The sequence below is a fragment of the Osmia lignaria genome, chromosome 1 (assembly GCF_051020975.1).
Source record: "Osmia lignaria lignaria isolate PbOS001 chromosome 1, iyOsmLign1, whole genome shotgun sequence".
Taxonomy (NCBI): Eukaryota; Metazoa; Arthropoda; class Insecta; order Hymenoptera; family Megachilidae; genus Osmia; species Osmia lignaria.
The window spans coordinates 9,807,134-9,833,822 of record NC_135032.1 but is presented as its reverse complement, the minus strand read 5'-3'; the positions used below and the strand labels follow the sequence as shown (position 1 = coordinate 9,833,822).

At 37.7% G+C, this 26,689-nt stretch overlaps 1 protein-coding gene across 4 annotated transcripts in view; it reads left to right on the top strand.

Annotated features, from left to right (window-relative positions):
• The window catches only part of Con (leucine rich repeat protein connectin), a 179,577-nt gene that overhangs the window by 85,851 nt on the left and 67,037 nt on the right, over nucleotides 1-26,689 (top strand). For all 4 annotated transcript variants that reach the window (XM_034328294.2, XM_076693276.1, XM_076693281.1 and 1 more), the window contains 3 exons: nucleotides 3,704-3,772; nucleotides 16,171-16,739; nucleotides 19,043-19,536. In XM_034328294.2, coding sequence (XP_034184185.2) covers nucleotides 16,189-16,739; nucleotides 19,043-19,536 — 1,045 coding nt within the window. In that variant the 5' untranslated portion in view covers nucleotides 3,704-3,772; nucleotides 16,171-16,188. The remainder of the gene's footprint in view (nucleotides 1-3,703; nucleotides 3,773-16,170; nucleotides 16,740-19,042; nucleotides 19,537-26,689) is intronic.

Below are 26,689 nucleotides of genomic sequence, written 5' to 3'. Positions count from 1 at the left end.
TGTCGATAAACGGATGAATGTCTGCGAAGATTCGCGTTGCTGCGGGTATCCGGGCCGCAGAGGTGAACAACTTTTAATCGTTAAAACGTCGATGAGCGGGGTAAACCGCTTCGGAAATGGGCAAACAAGCCTGAAGCCGGGGAAAGTTTCACGAACGTACAAAGACAGGCACAGAACTGACACAGCGTTCTATGCAAATAAAAAAGATAATGATGCTTAAACAGAAGTGGCTGTTAATATTCAAGTGAAAATATTATTATCGACTCGAGATCCAGAGGGATGTAAATGAGAAATTAGTAGAATCCTTAAAAAATAATATGATATACAAACGATAACCATTAAATTTGTTGATAATAATAAATTATTAATTGCTCGAGTTGTATTATAAAGAAGACGAAGGAGAAATGAAATTCTCTGTCAGTCGAGTTGATTTTCTATTGCCTCGAAACGATGGAATCGCGGAAGTTTAACGAGAAGTAACCAAGCGTTTCGAGAGGAAATTTCAGAAAGTCGATTCGCATAGCAGCGTCGCGACGCCGCGTCGGAGCGGAGGAACGTTTCCGTGATCCGCGGAACGATCAACGAAACGAGCTACTACCATCCAGAGTTCTGTTTGTCGGGTCGATTTTGTCCCTTGATGCTTTCACGTAATTCCAAAGCATCTCTAGCTTTGTTTGCCAAGTTACCCTTGCACTTTACTCCTTTAATAGCTCTCGACGCGAAGTGTAACACGATTGTTCCTCGACGAGTGGATCATTGACGAAATGTTCATTGACGAAAGACGAAGAGAAGAAGAAATAATAGAATTATTACATTTTTCCTTCTGGTCCCATCTTTTCACCGGCAAGTGTAATTCATCTGCTGAAACGAAAAGCAAGGGCCAGTCAAGCCGAACGATCTAGCGCGGTGACAAAAGCCTTTCCGTCGGTTTTTCTTCTTTTATCCGGTCGATCTGGTGCCGGTGCATGGAGGACTGGTAATTGTTGGAAAGTTTGATTGCTTCGAATCAACGGGGAAATTGATCGGACGGATCTTGTGGGAGTCGCCGGATCCGGGTGGCAGGCGAGATGTCGGCTTTCTTGGAGACACAACGGAGACTTTCAAACTTAATAAGCGTCACGATGATCCGCCCTAGGACTAGTGAGTCATTTTCAGCGAAGAGGCACTCGTGAGTGATGGACATTCCTCTTGGCTAACGTAACACGTGTTGGGGCGATGTGGAAAGCTACGTGGTTTAATTTGAGGGTCACTGGAAAGCCACGTTATGAATTAATTAGGTAATTAAGGAAATTGGTGGAAAATTTAGAATATCAGGGAGAGATTAGATATTTGGATATTGAATAATTGTAGGATATTATGTTAAGGATTTGTTGTTTTTTTTTTTAATTAACAGGTTTCATAATGTAACATTTCACGCGATCCGTGTAACCTGCGCGTAATGCGAGCCATTAATGCTGCTCCAAGAGCTGTTCGACCTTAATTGCAACCATTTCGACGAGATATAGTTTAACATCGCGCCCCTTTTACTTGACAGCAATTATACTCGAGGCTGACGAATGAACCTCCACGGGAAACGTTACTCTTCCAATCGAATTCGTTGCCCTCGGAATCGAGTCACGTCTATTTTAGTGCCTGACTAGCGCGATTTTTCACGTTTCATGGATTAAGTCAATCGTAATCATTCTCAACCATTCGTTATATCAATTTTATATCATTAGGTACCCGAGCCTCGACCTGAATTTTCGGCTATCCTTACACCCCTAGTGATTTAAAATCTGAGCGTTAATTAAATTTTTCGTTAGTTAAATTTTCAATTTGAAAAAATTTTAAAGCTCCTCTTAAAATCGATAGGTAAATTTTCAATGATCCGCTTGCGAAGATAAAACTTTCCCGAAAAGTAAATTCGATAGGAAGGTTGAATTTAATCCGGATATATATTTGGAAAGTTTCACAGACAGATTTAACGGCCACCCGCATTACTAGTTTTCTTGTTGAGTAATGTTCGAGCGAAATGCTTTTCTGGTTAATTAGCAAGATTCTTGAGTAACTACGCCAGTGTAGTACCGCGTGGAAAAGCTTGCAACGTGTGAGAGTGTTAAGCTGCACGAGGAAAGCTTCTTATTACGTGTTTCGTTTACTTTCAACGGAAAGAACGAAAACAAAAAATAAAAGGAATAAAAAGGATAAACGACCCTTTGGCACGGGTCGCAAAGCCGGAGCGTGGCTTTCAGGAAAGAGAAATCACGATCGTGCTCGAAGTTACAGCGGCGCGGAAGCCAAATAGTTGTCGAAAGTTTTCAATTGAGTATCGTGCCTGTTATGGGACGAAAGAACCCTGGAAAATTTTCTGCTGCTTTGTTAATTCTGATTCACAGCATGTTACAAGCTTGCTTTTTTAACTTTGTAACGGAGGCAGAGCTGAAACAATATTTTTTACCGGATTAGTCGGTGTAATTAAGTTGGATCTTTTTGATAAGAGGACTAATTATTATTTTTAGGAAAATGAATTTTTTCTTCATAGCAAAAATTTCAAAATTAATCTATTGGTAGAAATTCTCAAATTTAGCTATAATTTTTTTTGTAAATAGGTAATTATTTAATTTTGATTCTAATTAGAATGTCTAATTTTCCTAGGTTTCTTTCATCATCATGTTTGTTATTTTTCATTTTTCACACGGTAATTGAGTGCACGCTGAATTTACCGGGAAAAGATGAAACCGAACGGAACGGGGAACTTGCATTTTTATTTGTTAGCGGCCGGTTAATCGGTTTATGTTCTATCGGATAATTAATTCTCTACCCCTGTTAATGAACAGAAAGCCGCTCACCAAGCTTTTTCGCCTCGATAATTGAAACGACTGATCGCATTTGCTAGCATTAAACGGACAACCGGTTCCCTCTCGAATTATTCCAGCAAGTGTGGACTTGACTGGTAATTACTTGCTCGCAATTAGCGAAACAAATAGCCGTGTCATATAACGAACACGGTTTTTTGTTTGATTCGTGATTTTTTATTTTTAGAAATAGAAAATTCAATTTCAACATTATTATTATTATACTAACAGCGTTAGATAATTTGAAATTTGATAATATTAGGTTTCTAATATGCCTTAAAATAAATTTTTATTTTATTTATTTATTTATTTATTTTATGTTTAATTTAAATTTGTAACAATTTTCTGTGCAATAATACTCCCTTACATTCTCCATCCTTACACCTGAATGTGACTCGAGAAACCTCATTAACAGGTCGTCGTTACTAATTAGTAGGGGGATTGGATCGATCAGAACCAATTAAGAGTAGTATAGCATGGATGCGCTTTTCAGTCAATTGAAATCCACACCCTGTAGGAGATTAAAGTAGAAGTGTCTTTTATAATGGATTCTAGGAAATCGAATTTCTAGAGTGCAATTGCACTTTGGCTCAATATTTAACTAGTATGACTGATGTGCTGTTTATTATGGTTTTATATCTACGGTTAATAAAATTATTAGAATCTTCTCGTCTTAGAACTGATTATTAATTCTCGAAGAACAAGAATATCTTGCTTCGAAATTTCTAAAATACTATTTCATTATTTATTATCGTTCAATAAATAATCTGGTTCCCTTGGGAGATCTGTTTCATCTCATCGCACAGGTGTAATAAAATTGATCTCCTATTTTTAATACGTTTCTGATAATAGACATTCTATTGTTACAGACCGTACCAGAGCTACAAGTGATTGGATATTTTTGGAGGATCCCAGAATAATCACCGCGTCGAAATAAGGTAAGATTTGATTTATTTTAAAAATCAAATGAAAACATTTTATGAAGTAAGTGATTTTGCTTCTGTAAAATCAATTTATCAAGAGAATCGTTGAGGTGATTTTACGAGAAAATTCTAGGGCACCATCAATTTTATAATACGATTAATCCCCTTAAATCGTTGCCGTGGTGCACAAATATCTGCGCAAAACTTTGCGTCGATATTTCATAAACTTGCCGTCCACGATAGCATGGTTTACAGACACGCGGCGCGAAAATGCTGTATCACCGACCGATATGTGCTCGCATAAGTCATGGGAAACACTATAAGAAGCCCGCCACGCGATAAGCTGGAACCACTTAAATTATCCAGGCCGGCATCTAACTTTGCCAATGAATAACTCGTGGCGAATCGTAACCGTACGTTTTGCAAAGATGCGGATCGATCTGGTCGCCATAATTTCTACCCCGTATGCTCGGATGCAAATTTTTTACATTCACAATTCACTTAAGACGAAGGTAAGAAAGATGGTGATACAGGGAATGCAGAACTTCTTAAAATATTAATTTTAAGAATATTAATATAGAAATAAAAATAATGTAGCTTTTAATTATTATATATTATTATAACTGAGGAGTACGAATGATAGCTTTTATATAAATTTGAATTCTCTATATACATATATATGGGTCACTCTCCTCGGGACCGCCCAAGGGTTAGGGCCAGGAATCCTGGAACCTGGAGAAGCACCGGAGCAAATTTGGAGGTAGGGACAATCCAGGAGAAACTAGGGGGTTTTACCATTCTTTCTTGAAAAAAATGAATCTTTTCACTAGTATAGAATTCCATTTTTCAGCTCCAAAATTTTATCTCTAATTTTCCGAATGTTTCACCCTCTTTTTACCGTGAAATTCGAGGAAAATAAAGTAGCAAAGGTCGTAAAGCTTTTCAAATACATTTAGTTCCAATTACCCGCAATAATTCGATGAATCGAGGCGAAATCGATCCGGTTCGAGGCTCGATTCATCGCGGAGGGCCTCTCGAATGAAACGTTTCGCGCTCTGATTCGGCGCGCAGGTAGGTACTTTTAGCCCGCGCCGTTTCCAAGAGATGCAAATTCCTGCACAAGAGGTCGAGACCGAGCCACGGGAAATAGAATGGGAGTTAAACGCATAATCCGCGCACACTCGAGCGATATGCAAATCTTTGAAGCTACTTCATAAACAGGTACATCACTTAAGCATTGTACCGCGTACAGTTATCGAGGATAATCTTATCGTGCCATTTCGCCAAACAATACGATTACGTTCCCGTTCGCTCTTATTAGTCGGGCTGCTTAAAATCGTTCTACCTATCTCTATGGTGTATTAATTAATTGTTCGTAATTCGTGCACTTTGTTTGTCAAAATTCAATTAACTCTACGTGATGGGTTGACGGTTAATTAATTGCTATATTAAATTCTTGCTGAATTATCCAAAGTATTAATTTCTAATTATTACAAGTGCCATATTAAAATAGAAAATCTCTCGAGTTAAAATTTTTATATTTACCTGTCACGTATTAACTTTGAAATGTATACATATATTTGTAATTACGAGCATGGAAAGACACCTTAGGTTTTACAGGGCAACGCTAATTATGCAAATGTTAATCATAATTAGTCGGTGGCCAGGGCTACGGAACGATAGGGCGAGCCGCATAATTAGACGCGTGCCGGGTACCTTGGCGGAAAATTCATCGCTCGATGTAATGTATATTCATAAACGAACAACTGGAGAAGCTGGAATCGAGCACGGGGGAGAGACTGAAGAGGAACGAAGAGTAGCGAGCGGGAAGCATCAAGCTAGGCGTCTAGGCGTGCATAATTAGCAACTCGTCAGAATCAATATGTGGCTGTGTAATAACGTACACGCGATAGATATTGTCTGCCGCCGGTTTCTGTCGCGGTTTATTAATCGCCGGGTACTGTACGAGTGTGTTTCGATAACCAGTGCATGCTTAAGTAGGTTAACTAATCCGTTTTTGTTCGTGCTTCCTGTTTGAAGATTCCTGGCAAATATCAAATTTAATTAATACGTATAACATGTCATTAATTAAATTCTAGATCTAGGGACTTGGAAACTTCTTCATTTATTGATTTTTTATAAATAAGGGTCCGTCCGGAGAGTCGGCGATGCACAATTAGTCTTTAGTAGAATAAAAATTCGCATTTAAAAACTCCATCAATTTCTTTTAAATAATAAACAGATAATGTATTTGCACGTTTCAACACCTATAAACAACCTGCTATGGTACCCATAAATTACACGTAATGTTTTGCTTGTGCCACCGGCAACGGGAACGTGTATTTTGTTATGGCAAGAAAGCTGTCGGAAAGATAACATCACTCGACAATGTAATTTGCTTGGAATTGCGATTTGAAGATACAACTTGCCACTTGAACGATCCATTTATGCGTTCACAGAGCAATAATTCAACTGGGTCAATTAAAAATATCTCAATCACGGTTTAATTATAGCCGAGTCGAGGAATGATTAGACTAACACTTAGAAATTCTTTAATTCGCTCATTAAATCAGCTCCTAGTAACTTCCTTTCATTATTTTCAAATAATCTCAGAAATCGAGTTACCTTTCACCAAGGCGTTAATTTGCCCTAAAATCATCTCGGTTAATCGAACGACCGTGAAAAAAGGAAACACCCTGAATTTCATTTCCTCCCTTTCAATATCCGTCCTCCACCCACGATATTGCGAATTTTTTTTTCCCTCTCTCGTTTCGTCCTGTCTTTCTCAATGATAAAAGAAGACATTTCGTTTGATAATGAAACGTTTAATCTTCCTAATTAGACGAACTGGTGATCGAAAAGTTGAACGAATGAAAACGAACGAAACCACTCGATAACGCGGTAATTAGTGAACCGTGAGTCGTTAATCGCGATAATTAAACAGAAATTAGATTTCACGCGAACACTTTTCTCCTCCGTTAGAAAGCTGCAAGCTTTCCGACCGCGTTTTGCCGAGGGTAGTTTGAACGCGTCTTCTGCACTTGCACGGCCGTTTGTCAGTTTTTGCGGTGAGACACTGTTACCTACATGTAAACCGGCACGAAGATGGTACAATTTACGTGGCGATAGTTCACTGCTGCAAGAACTGCGAGCTTTGTTAACGCCTGCACGCGAGACATCTTTTGTACCGGATTGCAATTCGCGAAACTGTTTCCATGGGAGGAAGTTCTGTATAATTCACGAACAAAGAATTTAATTTTCTTTTAAGGAAACGTGCAGCTAGGAGGGGCAAAAATTAAATATCTTACAAACTATATTCCACAAAGATCTCTAAGGGTATTTTCTAAATATTTTTCAAATTATATTCCATGGAAATTGCAAAGGGTATTTTCTAAATATTTTTCAAATTAGTTTCCTTGAAAATTTCTAGGGGTATTTTTAAAATATTTTTCAAATTAGTTTCCTTGAAAATTTCTAGGGGTATTTTTAAAATATTTTTCAAATTAGTTTCCTTGAAAATTTCTAGGGGTATTTTTAAAATATTTTTCAAATTAGTTTCCTTGAAAATTTCTAGGGGTATTTTTAAAATATTTTTCAAATTATTTTCCTTGAAAATTTCTAGGGGTATTTGGGTATTCTGCCTCGGGGAGGATCGGGTCAGCTGGGACCCTGAAGGTTCGTTCAGCACATAATTTTGGGACCCAAATATTAACTCGAATTTTTGGGTATCCACTCAATCTTAAAAATTTCATTTAACTTTTAGAAGCTGAATGGAATTTCACGCGTTATTAATTTTGACGAACAGAATGGCACACATGGTAGGATAATGCTTGAATAGAAAGACAAGCTTTCCATGGCGGGAAAATAGCTGAGAAATATTACGTAAGCAGGGTAACGAGATTCGCCTGTCGGCTTTTCGAGGCCAACATTGGGTTACTTATAGCACAACCGAGTAATTGTTACGGAAACGAACTTAATAAGCGACCCTGTGTGCCCTCAATTTGCCACGAAAAAGAAAGCAGAAAGTGTCTTTATTCTCTTGGAATAAAGTTTCAGGTGGTTTGAGACTGTTTCCCATCTGGCAGCCATTGTTTTATATCCCAGGGCTTTTGAATGATTAAGAAACTGATTAGCTTTTATTATTTCCTCAGCTTAATTGTCTTTGCTTTAAAATAAAATTTTCATTTAGGAATTGTTTTTACTTTTAATTTATGTCAAGTAAAAGTCACTCTAAAAGTCACAGTGCTGCACAAATTGTCATGTTTTCTGAGGAACTTCGTTAATCGTGGCGTTGATTAACCGGTAAAAATTTGGAGCATGCGGTGAAATTAATGTGCCGTGGTCCTCGTGGCGCATAATTTTCGTGTAATTACGAACAGTTCCCCCTTTGCTCGCAACAATGTGAATTCAGCGGTTCACCAGTTCGCTGACCATTATTACGATAAGATAAAATGAAATTCCTAACACCTCGGATCGTATTTAAATTCCCACCTTCGTATTTTCCTTTCCTTGATTGAAAATTGAATTATAAATATATATCAATCTATCGTTTAGCTGATAATTAAATATTGATTCTACCTTTATTAGAGGAAGTAGACTTCGTGCGCCTAAAAGCATATAATCCCGTGTTAATTATGGTCCCCTCAGATTGCGCCTTCTCACGAGCACGAAATGCCTTAGACGAAGCTGTTGTGGATACTGGGGCGATGATAAGAAATAGTTGAACTAGTTTCAGCAGAGAATTTGAACTATCTCTAATCAGGGAATAATCAATCAAGCAGTTGATTAATTAAACAAAAGTCTGTCAGTCAGATGAAAATTATTGGAAATTATTTCAGTTAATAATTCAACGTAATTAATTCCACTTCTTAAATTTATAGCACTCGATCGATATTTAATTTTTCTAATTTTTATTTTGTGAATTTAATTAATTTTGCAAACAACAGGTTCAATTATTATATTTAAAATTACGGTTCCTTTGTTTCTATATTCAGTTGCAAAAGAAATAAATTTTAATAATTTTGCTTTTCATCTTTCAATTACATCACGCGTTGCAGTTAAATTTCGTCGGGAAGCAAAGTTTCCTCGTCGAACGTTCACGTGACGCTGGTCCTCGGAAAATCAAAAAAGTTTTCCCAGCCAGGACAAACCACACGCCAGGCACACGATACCATTCCCTTTTATCTTTCAACTTAGCAACGAACTTTTCTGTATCCACGATCGTTCAGCCTCTCTCGAGTCGCTCGAAACGAGTTCTTCCGCGCTACTTGTCGGACCCTCGAGTGCATCCGGTGCATCCATCGAGCGTGCATCTCGAGATGCAAGGAAAACGCTTGATACTCTGTTAATTATAGACTCCTGACTCGATAGCTGGTTAACTGTGCGTGACTCGACGAGGTGATGGGGGAAAAATTGTTACCAACATTGCTTATCGTTTCTTTATAATGCTAAATGGTACTAGATATAGTGTTAAAGCTTTTAAATTATGAAAGACGATAATTATTCTTTGTTGGTGGTTACCGAATTAATTAATGAAGATTGTGAGACCTGAAATATCAGTTTCTAAATATCAAATTTTTAGATTATGGAGTATCAAAGCTTCTAAATCAAAATGTTTTAAATTATAAAGTATCAGAGTTTCTGAATAAAAAATTGTGAATTATCGAAGCTTCCAAGTAAAAATTTTAAAAATTATAAATTACTTTAATCAAATATTCCAATATTTAGTATTTAAAAAACCGGAAAAAACTTAGCCCTGCTACTAGTTGAAAGTTTTTGAACATCTTTCACCTGGCTGCATTTCGTCACTTAACTTTCATTCAACGCGTGTCTCACCTGTTCGTTTACATTCCGCTCGAACGACGTTTCGAACTTCTCCCTAGTGAAACATCCGCGGAAGATGATGAGTATAGAGCCACAACAGGATGGCAAGTTTCTCGCGGGTAAATTGGATTACTAGGTTGGTGGAAAAGTAAGCTATTAACGGTAGAAGGAAAAACAAAAAGGTAACGATTTACCTTATCGTAACGTAGCGTTAATTATTCGCAGCCGGCGTCGCAACAGTGATTAACAAGCGGCTCTGGCCGACGAACGAACTTCACAGAACAAAAGCAGCTCGTAATTAATAGCCATAAAAAGCGCGGGAACGTCTTGACAAACCGAGACCCTTTGGAAAATCACTCGAAAGCCAAGTTATACGCGACAGGATGCATAATTAATTAAAGAAAGCTTCCTTAACAATTTCTGACAAATTAAAGACACCCCCCACCACCACCCTTGCTCTCTCTACTTCCCTGGTAATATGCAAGGTTTCTCTATTAATTATAAACGATCCTCTTTCATAGTTACTCGGTAATTAAAAAGGCTCTCCTTAATGATTTCTTAATGATAGATATTTTTATACAGAGTACAAAGTCCCTTGTAGAATTTCACTAATGACAATGATATTTTCTTTGAAGTGATTCTTTTTAATGATCAGGTTTCTCTTCTCAATGAAAAATATTTTTCCAAACAGAACAGTATTTTGAAAAAAGGGGGAAAAAATGAGAAGGGTCGGTGAAATGTTCAGTGAACAAAAGCGAGGAAAATATCACCGGCAATATCCGGAAATTTCACCGGTGTCCCGGAGAACGATCGACTCACTATCCCGGAAAATTTCCGGGAGTGCTGGTTAAAGGGTTAGCGTATTTCATACGTCGTCCTCTTGGCGGTTTCGTGTCTTCTCCCTCGTCGTCGAAAAATCTCACTCTACGATCGGTTTTCCCTAAAAAAAATAGTCGAACTAATCCTGAAAAAAACAAGTACACTTTCACGAACTCTGTGGACTATTTCCATTTTTTTTGAACAAAGCTTTACGATTCTGAAGTCGAGTATATTTTTCACGAGCTAATAAAAATTTCGCTCGATGAAATGGATCTCCGTTCGAGCGATCCTTTCGAAAAAGCACATTTGGAGTCGTCAAAGTTTGAACGCAGGATCGTAATTTCGGATATTTTTAGAGAGTCCCCGACGGTAATGCTTGAAATACGGCCACTGGAGGAAGTTTTACGAATATTTGAAGTATTTTGCGTGTAGGAAGAATCGGAAAGGTAGCCTGGATACTCGGGAACGGTTGAAAAACATTTATGAACGAATTATGAAAAATTTCGTCGCGACTTAACGAATGATTCTATTTTCTCCCACTTGATCTTTGCAAATTATTTATCACCATCGAGCATTGAAATTGAAATTTAGATACGAATTTTACCATACTCTCCAGGTGACATAATTAGTTTATTCGAGGTATATTTATAACGTAAGTTCACATTCATCGTCACAAACATAGACAATCCGGATTATATAGGATTAAAGTGGAAAAAAAAAACGGATCGTTCCTCGTGAACGTGACCGAACGATTCGTTTTATCTAAACGGGCTTAAGGGACATCTAGCGACTGCTAATAAGTTAAGCGTCCGGATTACTCGCACGCGGCACCCATCCTGACAGCGAGAGATCGTTTCCGGGACACCCGGTAGCCTGCACGTCTGGCTCGCGTTCCGATAAGATTCTAATTAAGGAGACTTATTGGCGGGTCGTCTGCGACCCTCCGTCTACTCTCGAATATCTACGATTCCCTGTGTTTGCCGAACCACCCGGCTCGATTTCCTATTCCGCTCGGTGACTCGCGAGTTTTTCTTCTCAAACGAATGCCCTGCCTACCTCGTCGCCATGCATCGATCTTTCAACTGGATGCTGACACCGTGACTTACGTGCGACGAGTGTGATACGATTTCAAGGTGGATCGTTACTGTCAGAGAAAATTGTGTTACTAGAATTTATTTTATCAATTTATATTTTTGAAATCTTTAACAAAGTAAACTCGTGTTATTATTGAAATCAATTTTACTTTGACGGTAAGGATTAAAATAAAATAAAGAGCCCTCGTTTCAAAGAGAAACGAGGAACAAAGGTAGCTAGGTACGATTTATCGCGCAACGTAAACGTAAAGACAGGGGCGTTGAAAGGAGGCCTTCCGCGGCCTCGTCCTCGTGGAAAGTTTGAAATGAAATTCCTCGAGAATAACCAGAACGCGTTCATCCCTTTATATCCGTGGGTGTCGTGCCGATTTGCCGATGCACACACGCACGAATGCAGCCTGTTCTAGGCAACCGTCCAACCGAAGGATTCCTGTGAATGCGACGAAGCAGAGTTCAGCTTCTTGCAGCTGAACCTTCGCTTCGCTTCAATAACCTGAAAATGTGTCTGTGGAATGTTAAGACGAACTAGACTCGATGGAGAACGTCATGGAAGAAATGTTCTCTGTACTATGTAACACTTTTTACCGGCTGCTCGACGTTCTCTTCTTCTTCTGTTCTTTTATTGAGACATATTTCCCATCAGAATTACCTTAGGTGTGAAAGTTGTTCAGTGTTGAAGGATGATGTTATGAGTTTTATGGCACCGTTTAGGTGCTTCTAAAGTAGTAACTTTATATTGTCGAACTGGAAGACTTCTAATGTTAATCGTGTAAGGGAAGAGGGTGTAATTATATCTCATGCATTTTTAATGTAATATCTGAGAGAAACATTTTGATTGCATGAGTATTTATTAAATTTTATTAATTTTTAAGAAGGTAGTATCCCTCTATTCAAAGAAAAGATTAACCCTCGGACGGCGGACCATGGAGAGAGCCACAATTTTAATTTAAGTCACAATTAACTCAAGCTCCGCTGTTCAAGGGTTAAAATATAATATACTGATAGCAATATTAATATATTATGCATTTTATTTAGAATTGATATTGCCATGTTAAAATATGAAGAGAGCCACTACTATGCAAGCAATTTAATAACGAACCCAGCCAAGAAGCACGATTTAATCCACTCGAAAGCTCGTTAACGTTAATCGAAGTAGCGGTTTTCCGGTCGGTCGGTTGCAAAGGAGAGCGGAAGACGGATTTCTTCTGACTTCCGGTCGACCTCTCTATCGCGTGTCCATATTGAGTGAAGATCCGTTCGGATAAACCGATTCGATGACGCTTCGGGGGTAAAAGTCAGTTATCCATTTTGGGGGTCGGAATTTTTTGCAACCTCGAATAACCACCGACATATTTCCCCGAAAATATTGCGCCGTTATGGAATCTGGTGGTTTGCCGAAAATCCCGGTATTTCGCGAAAGAGAGAGGGGCTCGAAAATTAATAAATCGTATTAGCGATACGAGCTGTGCGTAGACGTGGAATTTCGAGAATCTTCATGGTGAAAATAAGCGAAAATAAAGCTACGCTTCAGAGGGGGATATTCTTGTTTAACGAATCGTTAGCTTTGTCACGGATAGAGGCTTGGTTTTAATTTCCAACGTTCCATCGGTGACTTCGTTAACGTTTATCGAGCGTACGTGATATTTGGGGAGAGAGGAAAGGACTGATCGATCGGTGTATGCTTTTAAATTGAAACATAAACAATTGATTGGAAGATTGAATATGGTCAATGGATGAGATTGAAAGTTTATTTTAGTAAAGGAGGAGAAATACATATAAGCATTTTCATTTTTTTAATTTTTCTTCCAACATATGAAATCCTTTTTAATACCCTTGCATATATTTTTTAAATTTCGGTCACGATTAATCCAAGTTCCGTTATTCGAGGGTTGAAAAAGGAGAATGAAATCGAAATAAAGAAAAATCAATTCCTCATCTTTTATCGTATTTAAACTGGAAATTATTCGAACCTAACTCAAAGTCGGACAATGAAAAACGATTGCAAAACTCGAGCCAAAAACGGTCCAAGTAATGGTATTGTATCAAGAATCGTGATTTCTGTTCAGCTAAATGGTGTATCAATAGGAAGATGAATTTCCCAGTAACCTTCTTCGCTTCCACGCTTAAATCTGATCTCCTCGGGGCTGCTTTTCTGTCCTCGATAAATCCTCGATTTCCTCTCTTTGATTAAAACCAGTAAACCTACCCCTTCCATTCATACCCCCGTGAAAAAGATAGACAATTCAGCGACTGTTCATTCGAATCCTAGTGTGTTTCTCGAAGCTCACAGCTTATTATTGAATTCGATTGAACGAAAATCGAAAGGACATTTAACCCCTCGATGATTCTCCGTCAGACGAATAATCAATCGATCGGAAAGATTATGGATACCGCTTCGTTCTGGATAAAAGACGAAAATGTTCAATTGTCCGACGGAAATAAACGAGCGGATGCGTATCGCGTGTTAATTGAAAGCACGGAAGCGTTCGTTCGAATGGACGAGCTTTTACGGATGCGGTATGCATGCTTAATGACGGTTGATAGCGGGATAAAAAATTAAACTCCCTGTATAGCTTTACTTTCATAGTTTATTCAGAGTAAACGGCTTCTTTCCCCTTTTTTTTATTTTTCCATCGCATCAGTCGCGGGATCCATCGGGGCTTTCGGGGAACAATACGCGGCCGTTAAACGAACGGGGATCATACAGGTAGTACGAGCAAAGGTTTTTTTGTTTTTTAATATTATTATTTATACATTCCTCCGCACGGTCGAACGTGTACGCGCGGACAGTTTCATGGTTTTCTCGTTCGTGCACGTTGTCAACGCATGCAAATTCGTAGGAAAAATATCACGCGAAAAAAAGCCCGTCCCCCGCTCGCTTACGATTCTGTTTAATGGACCGTCTTGTGTAACGTATGACGGCACGCGGGGATGCATTTTTTTTTTTGTTCATGCCCGGTGTACGAGCCACAGGTATTCAACGGGAATTTTCAATTATAAAATATATATACCTGGTAAAAGCGAGGCGCGCCTGTTGTTCCGTCGCGTGATACGGATTAAAAAAAGGAGAATGAAAACGCGTGCTGATAAGTCGACCATACGGTTGGACGATATATTCGACACACCTTACGGGGTTGAAACAGTTTCCTGGAAAAAGGTAGAGAACAATGCCATCGGACGAGTTTTATGTCTCTTTTTTATTTTTACTCCGCTGTTTGATGGAACGAGAAATACTTGATTAAATTGTTCAACTGGTGTCGAAATGAAAATGGAGGGTAGTAACATTTTTTTAGAACAGATTCCGGTGTGTTATTAATTTGTTGTATAGAAAAATTGCAATAAAACGCGGTACACGAATTTTTCGAATCGCGTTCAGGATCATTTCTTCTCATTCCCATTGCGCCTTTTTCTAAGAAATTAAAACAAACGTTTTATTCTCCCCCGTTCGTACGCAATTTCCTAGGGTAGGTAAGTTCTATTGAGGCAATTTCTTTTCTGGCCATTCGTTAAACGAGGCTACGTTCAAGGGAAGTAGAAGAAAAACGAGGCCGTAAGTGGTGCGTTTACTTTCACGGAACTCGTGAAAAACCGTCACGTTTCTCCGCCGGTCTTAAGGGAAACAACGAAAGAAAAGGGCTGGGGAAGAGTAAGGGACAGGTGGAAGGAAGGACGTTTTCCAACCGTCGTAAAATCCCGGGATGACCGCAATGGTGCACGCACGCAGGATGCAGAGTGTTGCGCGACGAGGCGACGCCAAGCGTCGGCGCCGGGGCGCCAGTTGAAAAATAAAGGCAAACGAGACGCGGTTCTCTCGCGCGGCGTATCATACGAGAGCTTCCACTCGGAAGGATAATTTTTCAAAGGTAGTTCGCGAGCTGTCCCTTTTCGGCTCGTCTTCGTTTTGCGGTAGAAAAAGAAAAAAGAAGGCCAGGTGGAAAAGCTTGCGTATACCTCACACCTGGCCACGCGTCCGTGAACGTCACTTCTACCGGCTTACCTTCGTCCCTTTCCACTTTCGTTTACATTTTTTTCACGGCCTTTACTTCCTCCTCGTTTCTCCGCTAACGGCAAGATTTTTCTGCGCCGATGAAGCATGGGCTGATCCAGTCCTCCTCCACCGGGATAACACGGGGATTCAAGGAACGTCGCAAAGAAACGTTCGATAACCTTTGAACACGACCGGAAGGCGCGACCACTTGTAGCCTGTCAGTATTTTTATGTACTATGTGTGGGATAGTTGGTTTGGGTGCAAGGAAGTTATCTTTTAAACGAAGTTTATTATTTGACCGCGTTTTGATCCAGAAAATAAGAAACAGAGAAATGGATAACAATTGCAATAAATAAATTCAAAAATAAAATAAATCTCTTGGTTTGGGCTCGGGTTCAAATCCCCACGACTTCAAATTTTTTTTTTTTTTTAATATGAAATTTATTATATTCTGTATCATCTAATAATAATTGAATACTAATAACGTCTAATTAATTACCGAGGACAATGCACTATGTTCAATTTAATAGTCTGCGAATCATCTCATATTCAGGAAACATTTTATCACCAACTTAACGATCCCATCATCTTCGTGTTAGCACCTCGATAATATTCTCTCGTCTTATCAATAATTCATAGTTAGTTTAAACGAACGAAGGCTTGAAGGAGAAAAATTTTCTCATTCACAGATCCGTTCCAGACCCGATATGAGGCAATTACCGTGGATCTCGTACTTCCTCCAATTACTTCTGTTGACCTCGCTATTCACCCCGGGTTTATCCGCGTCGACGAGGTCCCGCGGGAAGAAGAAGATCGCCAAGGAGACGAAGGAGTCGAACATTTGTGTGATCGAAGGCAGACAAGCACCTATATACTGTTACTGCGACAGCAACGCCATTAAAAATGCTACTGAGGCTACTTGTGTGGTGCTCAACCATTTCACTTCGAACGATCCAACCTGGACCTACTTCAATTCTCAGATATACCTTCAGAAATTGAAGTTCATCGTTAGAACGCCGAATGGGTTGGATTATATATCTGTACCGGTGCTGAGGCAATTAAAGAACCTGCATGTCATCACGTTCCAAGATGCTAATATCGAAGAATTGACAGAATACGCGTTCTCGAATCTACCTACGATCGGGGAGATCAATTTGAGCAGAAATTCGATCGCTACATTGAGGATGCACGCGTTCGAGAACATGAAAAATCTGTCGATGATCAATTTGGACGAGAATAGGATCACTGAGATCAACAGGTACGTTATTGTTTTAATTGAATTTTTAATTTGTTTCAAAATTTCGGGGTTTAATTTTTATAAATTGCACCGCGTTTATTGGGCCACGGATTTCATTCAAACAGAATATTTAATAATTTACATATCATTAAATTCCAAGTTCTTTTTATAAAACACTCTATACGTTTATTTAAATAAATAGTAATTAAACGAGGAACGTCAGGTAGAAATTAAATACACATTCGAACGAACCGTTCAACGATAACGTAAATATATTAATTGCAGTGAATAAATAAATATTTTAAACGGATATAAAAAATACTTTTATTATTCGTTTGTTTGCTATTAACCGATTCTCGATGCTGCTGCCTTGAAACCCGTTTCCCAATTATTTGCATGTTTAAATATTGAACCGCTTGTTACGAAGCTGTGTTTAACAAGCATCTTGTTACGCTTAAAATAATTATATACAAAGAAAATATGTACCATGGAGTTGCATACAAAGCTCGAAATGAAAAGTACACATACGAAAATTTACAGAATGTTGCTCTCATTACACGCTACTACAGGCTACTTTCAGTTTTCCTATTTTGCGATAATTTTCGGATTACGCTCTATTCGTTCTTGAATAATTGATAAATTGCAACGTTTCATCTGGCAATATTACACCTGAATGAGTTTCAACAAAATTAATCATTGTTTAGTTTTCATTATCTTTGAATATTTCATTCAGTCATAAATGTTTGAAACTTTCGAATGAAATTACGATAGAAAATTAAACTTTTCTCTCTTAATCATCATTAAATTTTACTATTTTCAAAGTAGAAATTGTTTTCTTTATGGTATTAAATTCCTACTTCTGAAATTATTTTTCCCATTGACGTATTTCATTTTTATGGTGTTCAAATGTGAAGGAACTCCTTTGTTAGTGACACACCCTTCGCAATTCCGACTGATTCCTTCAATTATGCCCAATTACAAAGTCAGCCTGGTGTCGAGTAAACTGAAAGCGTTCGTAGCGTACGTATGCGAAGAGTGTTTTAACGGTTGGAATTCCGAGACACGTGAATTACCATTGAATTCCGCGAGTTCACGATGCTTCTGGAATTTCGTGGCGTGAAATCGTTTCGCTGAATTGTACGGGCTTCTCTGATAATCGAATAGACACGCCTCGTTCGACGGCTAAGCGCCGGGATACGGGGCTCTTGAGAGCCGGATAATCGGCTGTTTGGCTAATCGATCGACAATGATCCACACCTGGATCCATGGATGATACGGTTATGATTATTCAAATACGCGAGGAGAATGATTAATTCTACGCATAAAGCCTTATCTAACAAACATTCTGCACTATTATCGTACATTGGATAATCGTGAAATAAGTTTCTTTAAATAAAAGTAAGAAGATTCAGCAGTGCCTTACTTTTTAGAACAATTAATATTTGATTCATATTATAATTTAATATTTGAAAGGAAGTATTTTTTTTAATTAAAATTCTAGCCTTTATATTTTTGAAGAGGGATTTTTAAAAATTAATAAAGGAAAAATTCATAATAAATATTTAGGCTTCCTATAAGAATAACTCTGTCAAAAGATGATAATGCCTCGTTCAGAAAATATACATAGAAGGTTTAAAAGATGGAAGTGTGCATACGCGACACATTAAGGGGTAAAAACCACCCTCGTCGTTTGAAAGCTTCTTATCAAGATAGCCGGAGGGTGTTGGGGATCGGTGGATCTCGATTGCGGAAAGCTGGCAATCTCGGTCTCTGGTGTGCTGGTCGTTGCGACACCATAAATAAACGCGAAGATCGTTGACGGTTCGATATGAATCCAGTCACGCGATTGAAACGCGAACAATGCTGCACGCTGGAATCCGCGATTGTGTCACGCTCGACTTTTGCCGGCTTAAAAGCTTCAGCCACCCTGGCAAACGCGTGAATGAGCGACAAAAGGTCGCCGAGGCTTCTCAATGAATCGTTGAAGAAAAAAGAAGCTGAATTTTCAATGAGACTCCGTCGATTTATGCGATGAAAAGATTTTATACCAGCATGGATAATGAATGTTGCTTACTGCTTTAATTTTTAATTTCTAATGCAAATTAGCTTAGGATAACCTCAGCATTCGTTTCAATTTATTTTGCAAATGTTGCGAATTTTCCAATTTGGAAATTTTCAATTTTAGTATTTTCCAAATTTAATATTTTCCACTTTGGAAAATTTCTCATTGATTAAATTTCAACATCACAAGCTGTCACTTCCTACATCAGAATTTCTGTCAAATTATGGATTTTCACTAAATTGTCTACCCCTTCAATTTACAGAGACACATTCGTCAATCTGCCCTCACTGAAAGTCCTCTACCTGAACGAGAACAACATCAGCACCCTGTACGATAAGGCATTCAAGCATTTAACCTCGTTAGAGGAACTCGAGCTGTTCGATAATCAGATTAAAGTGATAACAGCGGACAGTTTTCACGGTCTGAGGAATTTGATCCGGCTGGACCTTCGTAACAATTTGATTGCAATGATCGGTGATCGTACATTCATCGAGATGCCATCGCTCAGAGAATTGGAGCTCGATCAGAACGAGATTGCGTTCATATCGGAGAAGGCATTGGATGGTATGAGGAACCTGAAGAAGCTACGACTCAGTGATAATAAGTTGGTTACCCTGGAACCAGATTTCCTCGCCGGAGCACCTGGAGTTTACTTCCTGGATCTCAGGGATAATCTTCTGAAGACGATCACCTTCGACAATGTGAAGCCCATTGTGACCAACCTGTACAACACCACCAGCCATTTTTACCTGAGCGGTGAGTGATGCATGATTTTGGGATTTTTTGGTTTTCGGATGAATACTTCAAAAATTTTTTAATTCCCAAATTTTTAGGAATTAAATTTAGAAAACTAGGAAACTTTACCGAGGTTTAAAATTTTAATCCTCTTAAAATTAGGTACAGTATGTTTTAAATAGAATTAGATGAATTAAAAATTTATAAAACCCAACGCGACGCGACGGTCCAATCATTCTAATTCGAGATACTTCGACTTCGACAAGGTTTCCTACTCTCCTTAAAAAATTATTGATGCAATTATAAATAGTCTTAATTGTCACAGAGTTCACTTCTCACCACAGTGTTTTACGAGGGTGAAGTTTAACCAAAAGCTATCCGGAAAAGTTTAATGAAATTGCTCGTAACAATTTTATAGGGAAGCTCGATTATTTAACAACCAATATTCTTATAATTTGATCACCCATAAAATTGAGATTCAAACTTTCTTCGAGGTTTAAAGTTCCTTTTTTTTTACGGTCGTTTAATAGATAATTTTCTAATGATCCCGTAATGGTCGACGTTAAAAGATATCTGAAATCTTCGGGCGCGACTTAGGTAGCTGGTAATTACTCGAGCAAGAGGGATCAGACGATCCTATCGCCCCATGAAATCTTTAATTTCACTCGTTAAACGTGATGCGTACCAATTTTGCGGTTCTTCGACGGTTCAACCCCTCAGACACACCCCTTGTTCCGGTTATCTTTTATCTTTCATCGATTATCATTCAGATTAGAGGGTTATTCATAGATATAACGAGGACTCATCCGCTAAACGAGTGTTCTGGGAACTTTGTATTAAAGTTTCCTGAAATTTTCCACAGATTTAGAAAAATTAGTATCAGATTCTTTAAATTTCAAATTTCCAAATATCCATTTAATTAATTATTTTTGTGCTTTCTATGAAAATTTAATTAGAATTGACTTGCTATCTACTGTTACGTGATTTCTAGGAAGGGATTGATTAAGGATTAAGCTCGAAAGCAGGGGTCTTGACTTCCACATTCATCTTAGATCTCTGGCTAATTTCAATTTAATCAGACTTGGAGGAAATAGATTTCAATGAATTAAGTGGATATCAGAATTCGATTAGCTAGATTTACAAGTACTTAGAGTAAGATTATGCAGAGTCAATTTCAAACAGGCATCTTTGCATTGGTGTAACTAGGGCATTGTACTAGGGTGGGCCAAATTGCTTAAAAATTTGGAAATTCTGAAATTTTCAGATTTTCGAGTTGCAAAATTTTAGAATCTTATAATTGTAAAATAATAAAGGGATCGATCGACATTTTTGGGAATCCGGACCCACCCTGGCCTCTACCTAATTACACCAGTACATTTCTGTTAATTTTCGAGCGAAGGAAAAATAAAATTCTTTTTTGCTGAAACCTTCAGTAATTTTTTCATGGATTTGAAATATTTCTACAATTCTGCAGTAGAATTTTTGCATTCGATCGGAAGATTATACATTCCAGTTTCGTTCTACGTGCATCGTAATCAAACCTCAATGAAATATCTTCATAATCCAAAGTAAAAAAAAAAAAAAAAAAAAAAAAAAGGATTGCTTCCCATCAGAGCCGGTCCCTCGACTCCCTAGTTTGAAATGTAAATAATCCCCAGCACAATATTTCCAAGCGTCGCGACGCGTCCCGCAGTTTCCGATGCAGTGGAGTCTGGTCTGTTCCGAGAAACGTGTTTCATCCACCCTGAAATTACCATAGACCGGGAAAAAGGCCGACCCTGAGCGTTATCTGTTTTTGAGAAGCGCTAACCGTGGCCTCTTTTAAATCAATCGTTTGTCGAGCCTCTATAGCCAGTGCCAAAAATTTCGCCACTCAGAGCTGCTCCTCCCTCTTCAATTTGCCAATTTTTATTTTATTTTATTTTACTTCTTTTTTTTTTTATTTTGCAGTAGACTCTTTGAAATTCATTTTACTGAATTTTATTTATTATTTTAATGACAGAAATTCACACTCCTCTATTTTATTTTTATGTTTGAAATTTAATTACAATGGTGATCTGTGATCAATAGTAATAGAATCGTGTTTATTTTAAGGGTTTGAATTAGACAGCAGCATACATGTATTTATGAGCAAACAATGTTCGATTGTCAATGTTTATCGACAAATGTAAATTGTTTCATAAATTTATCAGCACACGACGGTGATGTCAACTGATTAAGCGAAATTGCTCACAATCATCGTCGACTGATCCACATGTTTGAAATTCAAATATATCATACGTAGAATATCACACAGATAAATTCAACTCATCTGAGAAATTCCAAATTTAAATGATTCGAAATGGTATTTAAAGTTTGTAGGTTATCATACAATAAAACCATCATTAAGTATGCACTGTGCATTAAATGCAAGTGCGATCCTTAATGCAATTCTATTAAAGGAAGCATCTTCGTCCATTTATCTGTTTATATTTGATATACGTTGATTTATTATTCCATTTGTCGAATTCAGTTTCTGAGTAACAAATATCTGAATTAATAATATATTTAAATTGCAATTAGTTGTAGAACCCTTCTAATAATTAAATTGGAATTTAAGCCAAAATTTTTCCAAAAATACAGTAATTTCATTATACTTCATTACCTTAGATAAAAATCTAGGTCAAATAAAATTTGCATTCAAAGTGAAATTTAATTTCAATAATTTCTCTTGATCAAACATGCATATTTAAATGTTCTCTCTTCTAGCAATCGAATCTGCATAAAAGCATCGCTGAAATTTGCCCCGAAATGCAGCAATCTTTAATCATCTTTCAATAAAGCTTCCATACAAAAGTGAATGGAATTTCGAAAAATTCCATGGTCAAAGAGCCGCAGTTCGATTTCCTTTTTTACGGCAATTTCTTTTCTCCTATCGGTCCATCTTACGTCCGTCGATTTATCAATTCGTTCAGTTAGAACGCGGCGAAACACTCGATCGTATTAGGTGGCGGATACGTCCGGGGGAAAGATACTTTGCCAAGGAACATCGTACGAACGGTCAGACGTCGAGGAAAAGGTTCGATAACGAGCCACTGTCTGCACATCGATTTCCCGGCTCTATTCCCGTCGTCTGCCTCGATGGCTTACATTTATTTCGCTCGTGGTTTTCTCCTCGCCGCGCGGTGCGATTTTTCGAATAACAGGGAAATTCGCGTTCGAATGGAAACTCCGTTCGATGGTTTTCTTCGTGCCCCGGTGAAACGATATAAATGCAATCGATCGAGGAAATTGCATGGACGATGAATTGAACGATGATGGCTGAAGATTTCTATGTGAGCTTTAGCAGTGTTCAATGATAAATGATGATATGGTAGGAAGTTTCTTTCGGTTCGTACGATTTGTAAGAAGGAATACAATGGCGAATAAATGTCTTCAAATATATTCATAGATTTTTATTTCGAATCGTGAAAAACTCTTGCAATTTTCCTTTCTCAAATGACCCTATTTTAATGAGCTCTTCCAGTAAAGTTGTAAAAACATAAGATGTATCTCTTCAGGTTTTATCTTTGAACAATAAAATAAAGTTGCAGCAGTTTTGTACATTATTTGGCAAATGTATCGTAGCTGATTCATAAAAAAGGAAAAATTCATATCTTTCCTAGTTTTATTTCTCTCAAATCACTTGATTTTTTATCCCCTTTGCTGGCATTACATTTACTTAAATTCTTTAATTTCTCCTCTGAATCCTTTTGCTAGCTTTACGATCTTGGAGCTCTTTTACGAGGTAGTACGATGTTCTTTGAACTCGACGTAATAATTCCTTCATGCTTCGCTTTCTGCTTTTCATTTGCAGCGAAGAAAAAATACGAAGAACGATTCCTTCATTTCTTCTTCTAAATGTACCGCATTTTCGATTCTCTTTTTACCGGATTAGAATTAAGTAAAGCACACTGTGACCATCTTCGTTAGCAGTTAAGATGCTTAATATTAAGTTGGATTTTGCTTTGATAAGGATAACGCGATACTTTCTCAAAGAATTCTCGTCTGGCACGTGAAACTTATCATAAAGGCTGTTTCCACGGATATCGGATACGCGAAGCAGCCGATTATAGGATGTAACGTATAGGTGAATAGGTCCGCCACAGGTGGCACACAAATGCTCCAATATTTAACCCCGATATTGTTCCAAGTCGCAGGATATTGCGTTCCTCTCGTGAGGAACTTACGCTTGTATCTGAGAAGTCGGACAACTTCGCTTGAATTATGAAACGATTATTACTCCTCTGAATAATTGTTCCTGCATTCCACTCGCTAACTGCACGAGGCAATTTACGTACAATTTTTTTAAATTTTCATATCAAAGAAATAATATTTTAAATTCCAACTTGAGGTATTTCATACCGGTACAAAAAAAAATATTTCTCAAATTATTCATTTTTTTTTATGCAGAATATTTTACAAAATTGATCTGTGTAAAGAGTATGTCATTATCGTTGATCATTAGACCATAATCATGATTCAAACGAGTAGACCTTTGATAAATTCATTACACTTGTAATTTGGCTCATTAACCTGTCGTCGCAATGGGATCAAGTACGATGTAGAAAGTCGTCATTATCGTTTTATTGATCGGCGATAGATCAGTCGGCTTCATGTTCGACGTCTATAAATCGTCGCTATATCGGCCTATCTTGAAGACCGTTCGTTTTAATAGAAAAGTGAATCAACGGCTGACGTAAAACACCGGGGAAGAAGAAACGGCTTGGTTCGAGCGTAGAAAAGCTTCTGGAAGCGTGTAAGAGCGAAGGGATGCATCATCGTGCACCAGCCGGACTGGCTGAGAGAGTAATTGCCTGAAATTTATTACCTCATCGTGGCTGCTACACGATATATATCGGAGTAGCCTCTCGACCAGGTGGCATGCCTCGCTTGGGTGATTAATAAAATGTACAACCAGCCGGTTTAGCCGCTGCTTTTCGGTAATCGCGTACGCGACGATGACCGATTAGCTTGCAACCTGATATTGCGTGCTTTCAACAATGTCACCATTGTTGATCTTTTCCGTGGTTGTTTGTAAGGAAATTTTAATTTTCAAATTTCTGTGCTTGGATCTCGTTTCAATTTTAATTTCTGAATTTTCTTGTTGAGGGTGTTTATAGGAGAATTTCAATTTTTAAATTTCTATGCTTAAATCTCGTTCCAATTCTAATTTTTAAATTTTCCTGTTAGGGGTGTTTATAGAAAATTTCATTTTCCAAATTTCTGTGTGCTTGGACCTCGTTTCAATTTGAATTTCTGGATTTTTCCTATTAGGGATGCTTGGGAAAAAGTTCAATATTTGAACGAGTAGAAAATTACAAAATTTCGAGAATATTTTTAACCAGTGTAGAATTCTATATTCATTGTTCTGCAATTTCTACCTGGCGAAAAATGGAAACCCTCAAATATTTTACAAATTCAAACTGATTCTCGTGACGATATTTTTACGCTTATGAGAAGCTTTACATAATTAACCAGGGAATTCATATTTAAATTGAGGAACTCCCCATCCTGCATATTTATACTTCTGAATTGTATGCGCATATTGGTGATTGTTAATTAACAGTTGAAAATTTTGCTGAATAATTTAAACTGTATGAGGGAAAGTTTTTCACCGAATGAAAAAATGAGCTTTCTGTTGTTCAGGATTGTTTAAGTGTTAATTAATTACTATCAGTTATCGATCATTTATTTATTTATACTCGTTATCTATTGTGTGGATGATTAATTTTGTAGAACCTACTGAAACTGGAGGGCTAATTTATTTCCAATATTTTAGTAATTAGTCTCGATATCCAGCTGCAGCTTTTGCAATTAGAATAACAAAACACGGTATTGATTGCACTTGATATCTTGAATAGGCTTTATCATCATTGAATTAGTATTAAACGAATTGTTAAAATATAATTTTCAAGCAATTCGAAGCTCGAGTTCGTTTCGAAAGATTATATTTATTCACGTCATTTGGAGTCTTTTCAGATTCATTAACGCTAATTACCATTCAACATTTTCCTCTTGTTATCACTCGACTTTGTTATCATTATAATATTACAAACGAATTTAGCTACAGTAAATTACGTTTCAATGTTTCGTTCGATATATAATTTTCTTTATAAAATTCTATTTACACAGGGTAGCTTTTATCGCGATGTGTTTCAGGGAAAACAAAGAAAGGAAAAACAGAGAAAACGACGGTTCGAGATTGATATTTCGTGTCGATGTTTCTTGTTCCCTGGCTTTTAATGAATCTTTCCTGTCCTCGTGAGCTGGCTGTGAATGAAAAATTGCAGAAAATAAAAAGAAACCACTTTGAAATCTTCCAAAGCGCTTGATAGATTATAAAACGCTTTTTCTTTCTTTTAAAATGAACTGTAATTATCGAATAGTAATTAAGAATGCGTAATACTAAAAACACCGAATTAATTCGTACACCCATTATAACAAAACGGTATAAAATTGAAGAAATGAAAATGAAATAAATAAAAAGTAATCGCGAATAAATGCTTGTAACACATTTTTAGTGATGATTAACGATCTCGTTAACTTCCAAGTGGAATATACCAACGTTTTCTGAAACAAGTCCGATCGTATCTCGACTTCTTCCACTGTTTAATGCCAGTTTGTATGTACAATCAGCTTGTTCCTCGATATTTCAACGTTTGGAACACGAACTTCCTCTTTTCGTGAAACGTCCAACGATTCTTAAATACACTTTATAGGCAATTCGTAGGAGAAACGAGAAAAGAATGGGCTACGTTTGATTTACGATCCCTTTAAGCCGTTCCTTACACGCACAACAATTTCTGACCCGCTCTTTTCACGGACTATTCTCGGAAAAATGTTGACAATACATTACGAGGGGTGGTGACACCCACGCCATGGGCATTATACACTGACGTGGCTGTAGTCGAGCTCGACATAGGTGTAATTTTGGCGGAAAAGCAGGATATCACGTTTATGCTGTTATTATAAGCTCGTATATCTCGGCTGAAAATGATGCTCCCTTATTCTTTGGAAACTGTTAACTCTTCAACAGCTGAGCTTGGCTCAATCGTGAGACAAACTTTGAAAACGGAAGAATCATTTTTAAAGGAGCAATGTAAAATTTAGAAATAGGGCTCTTTCTATGGTCCGCCATCCGAGGATTATCAAA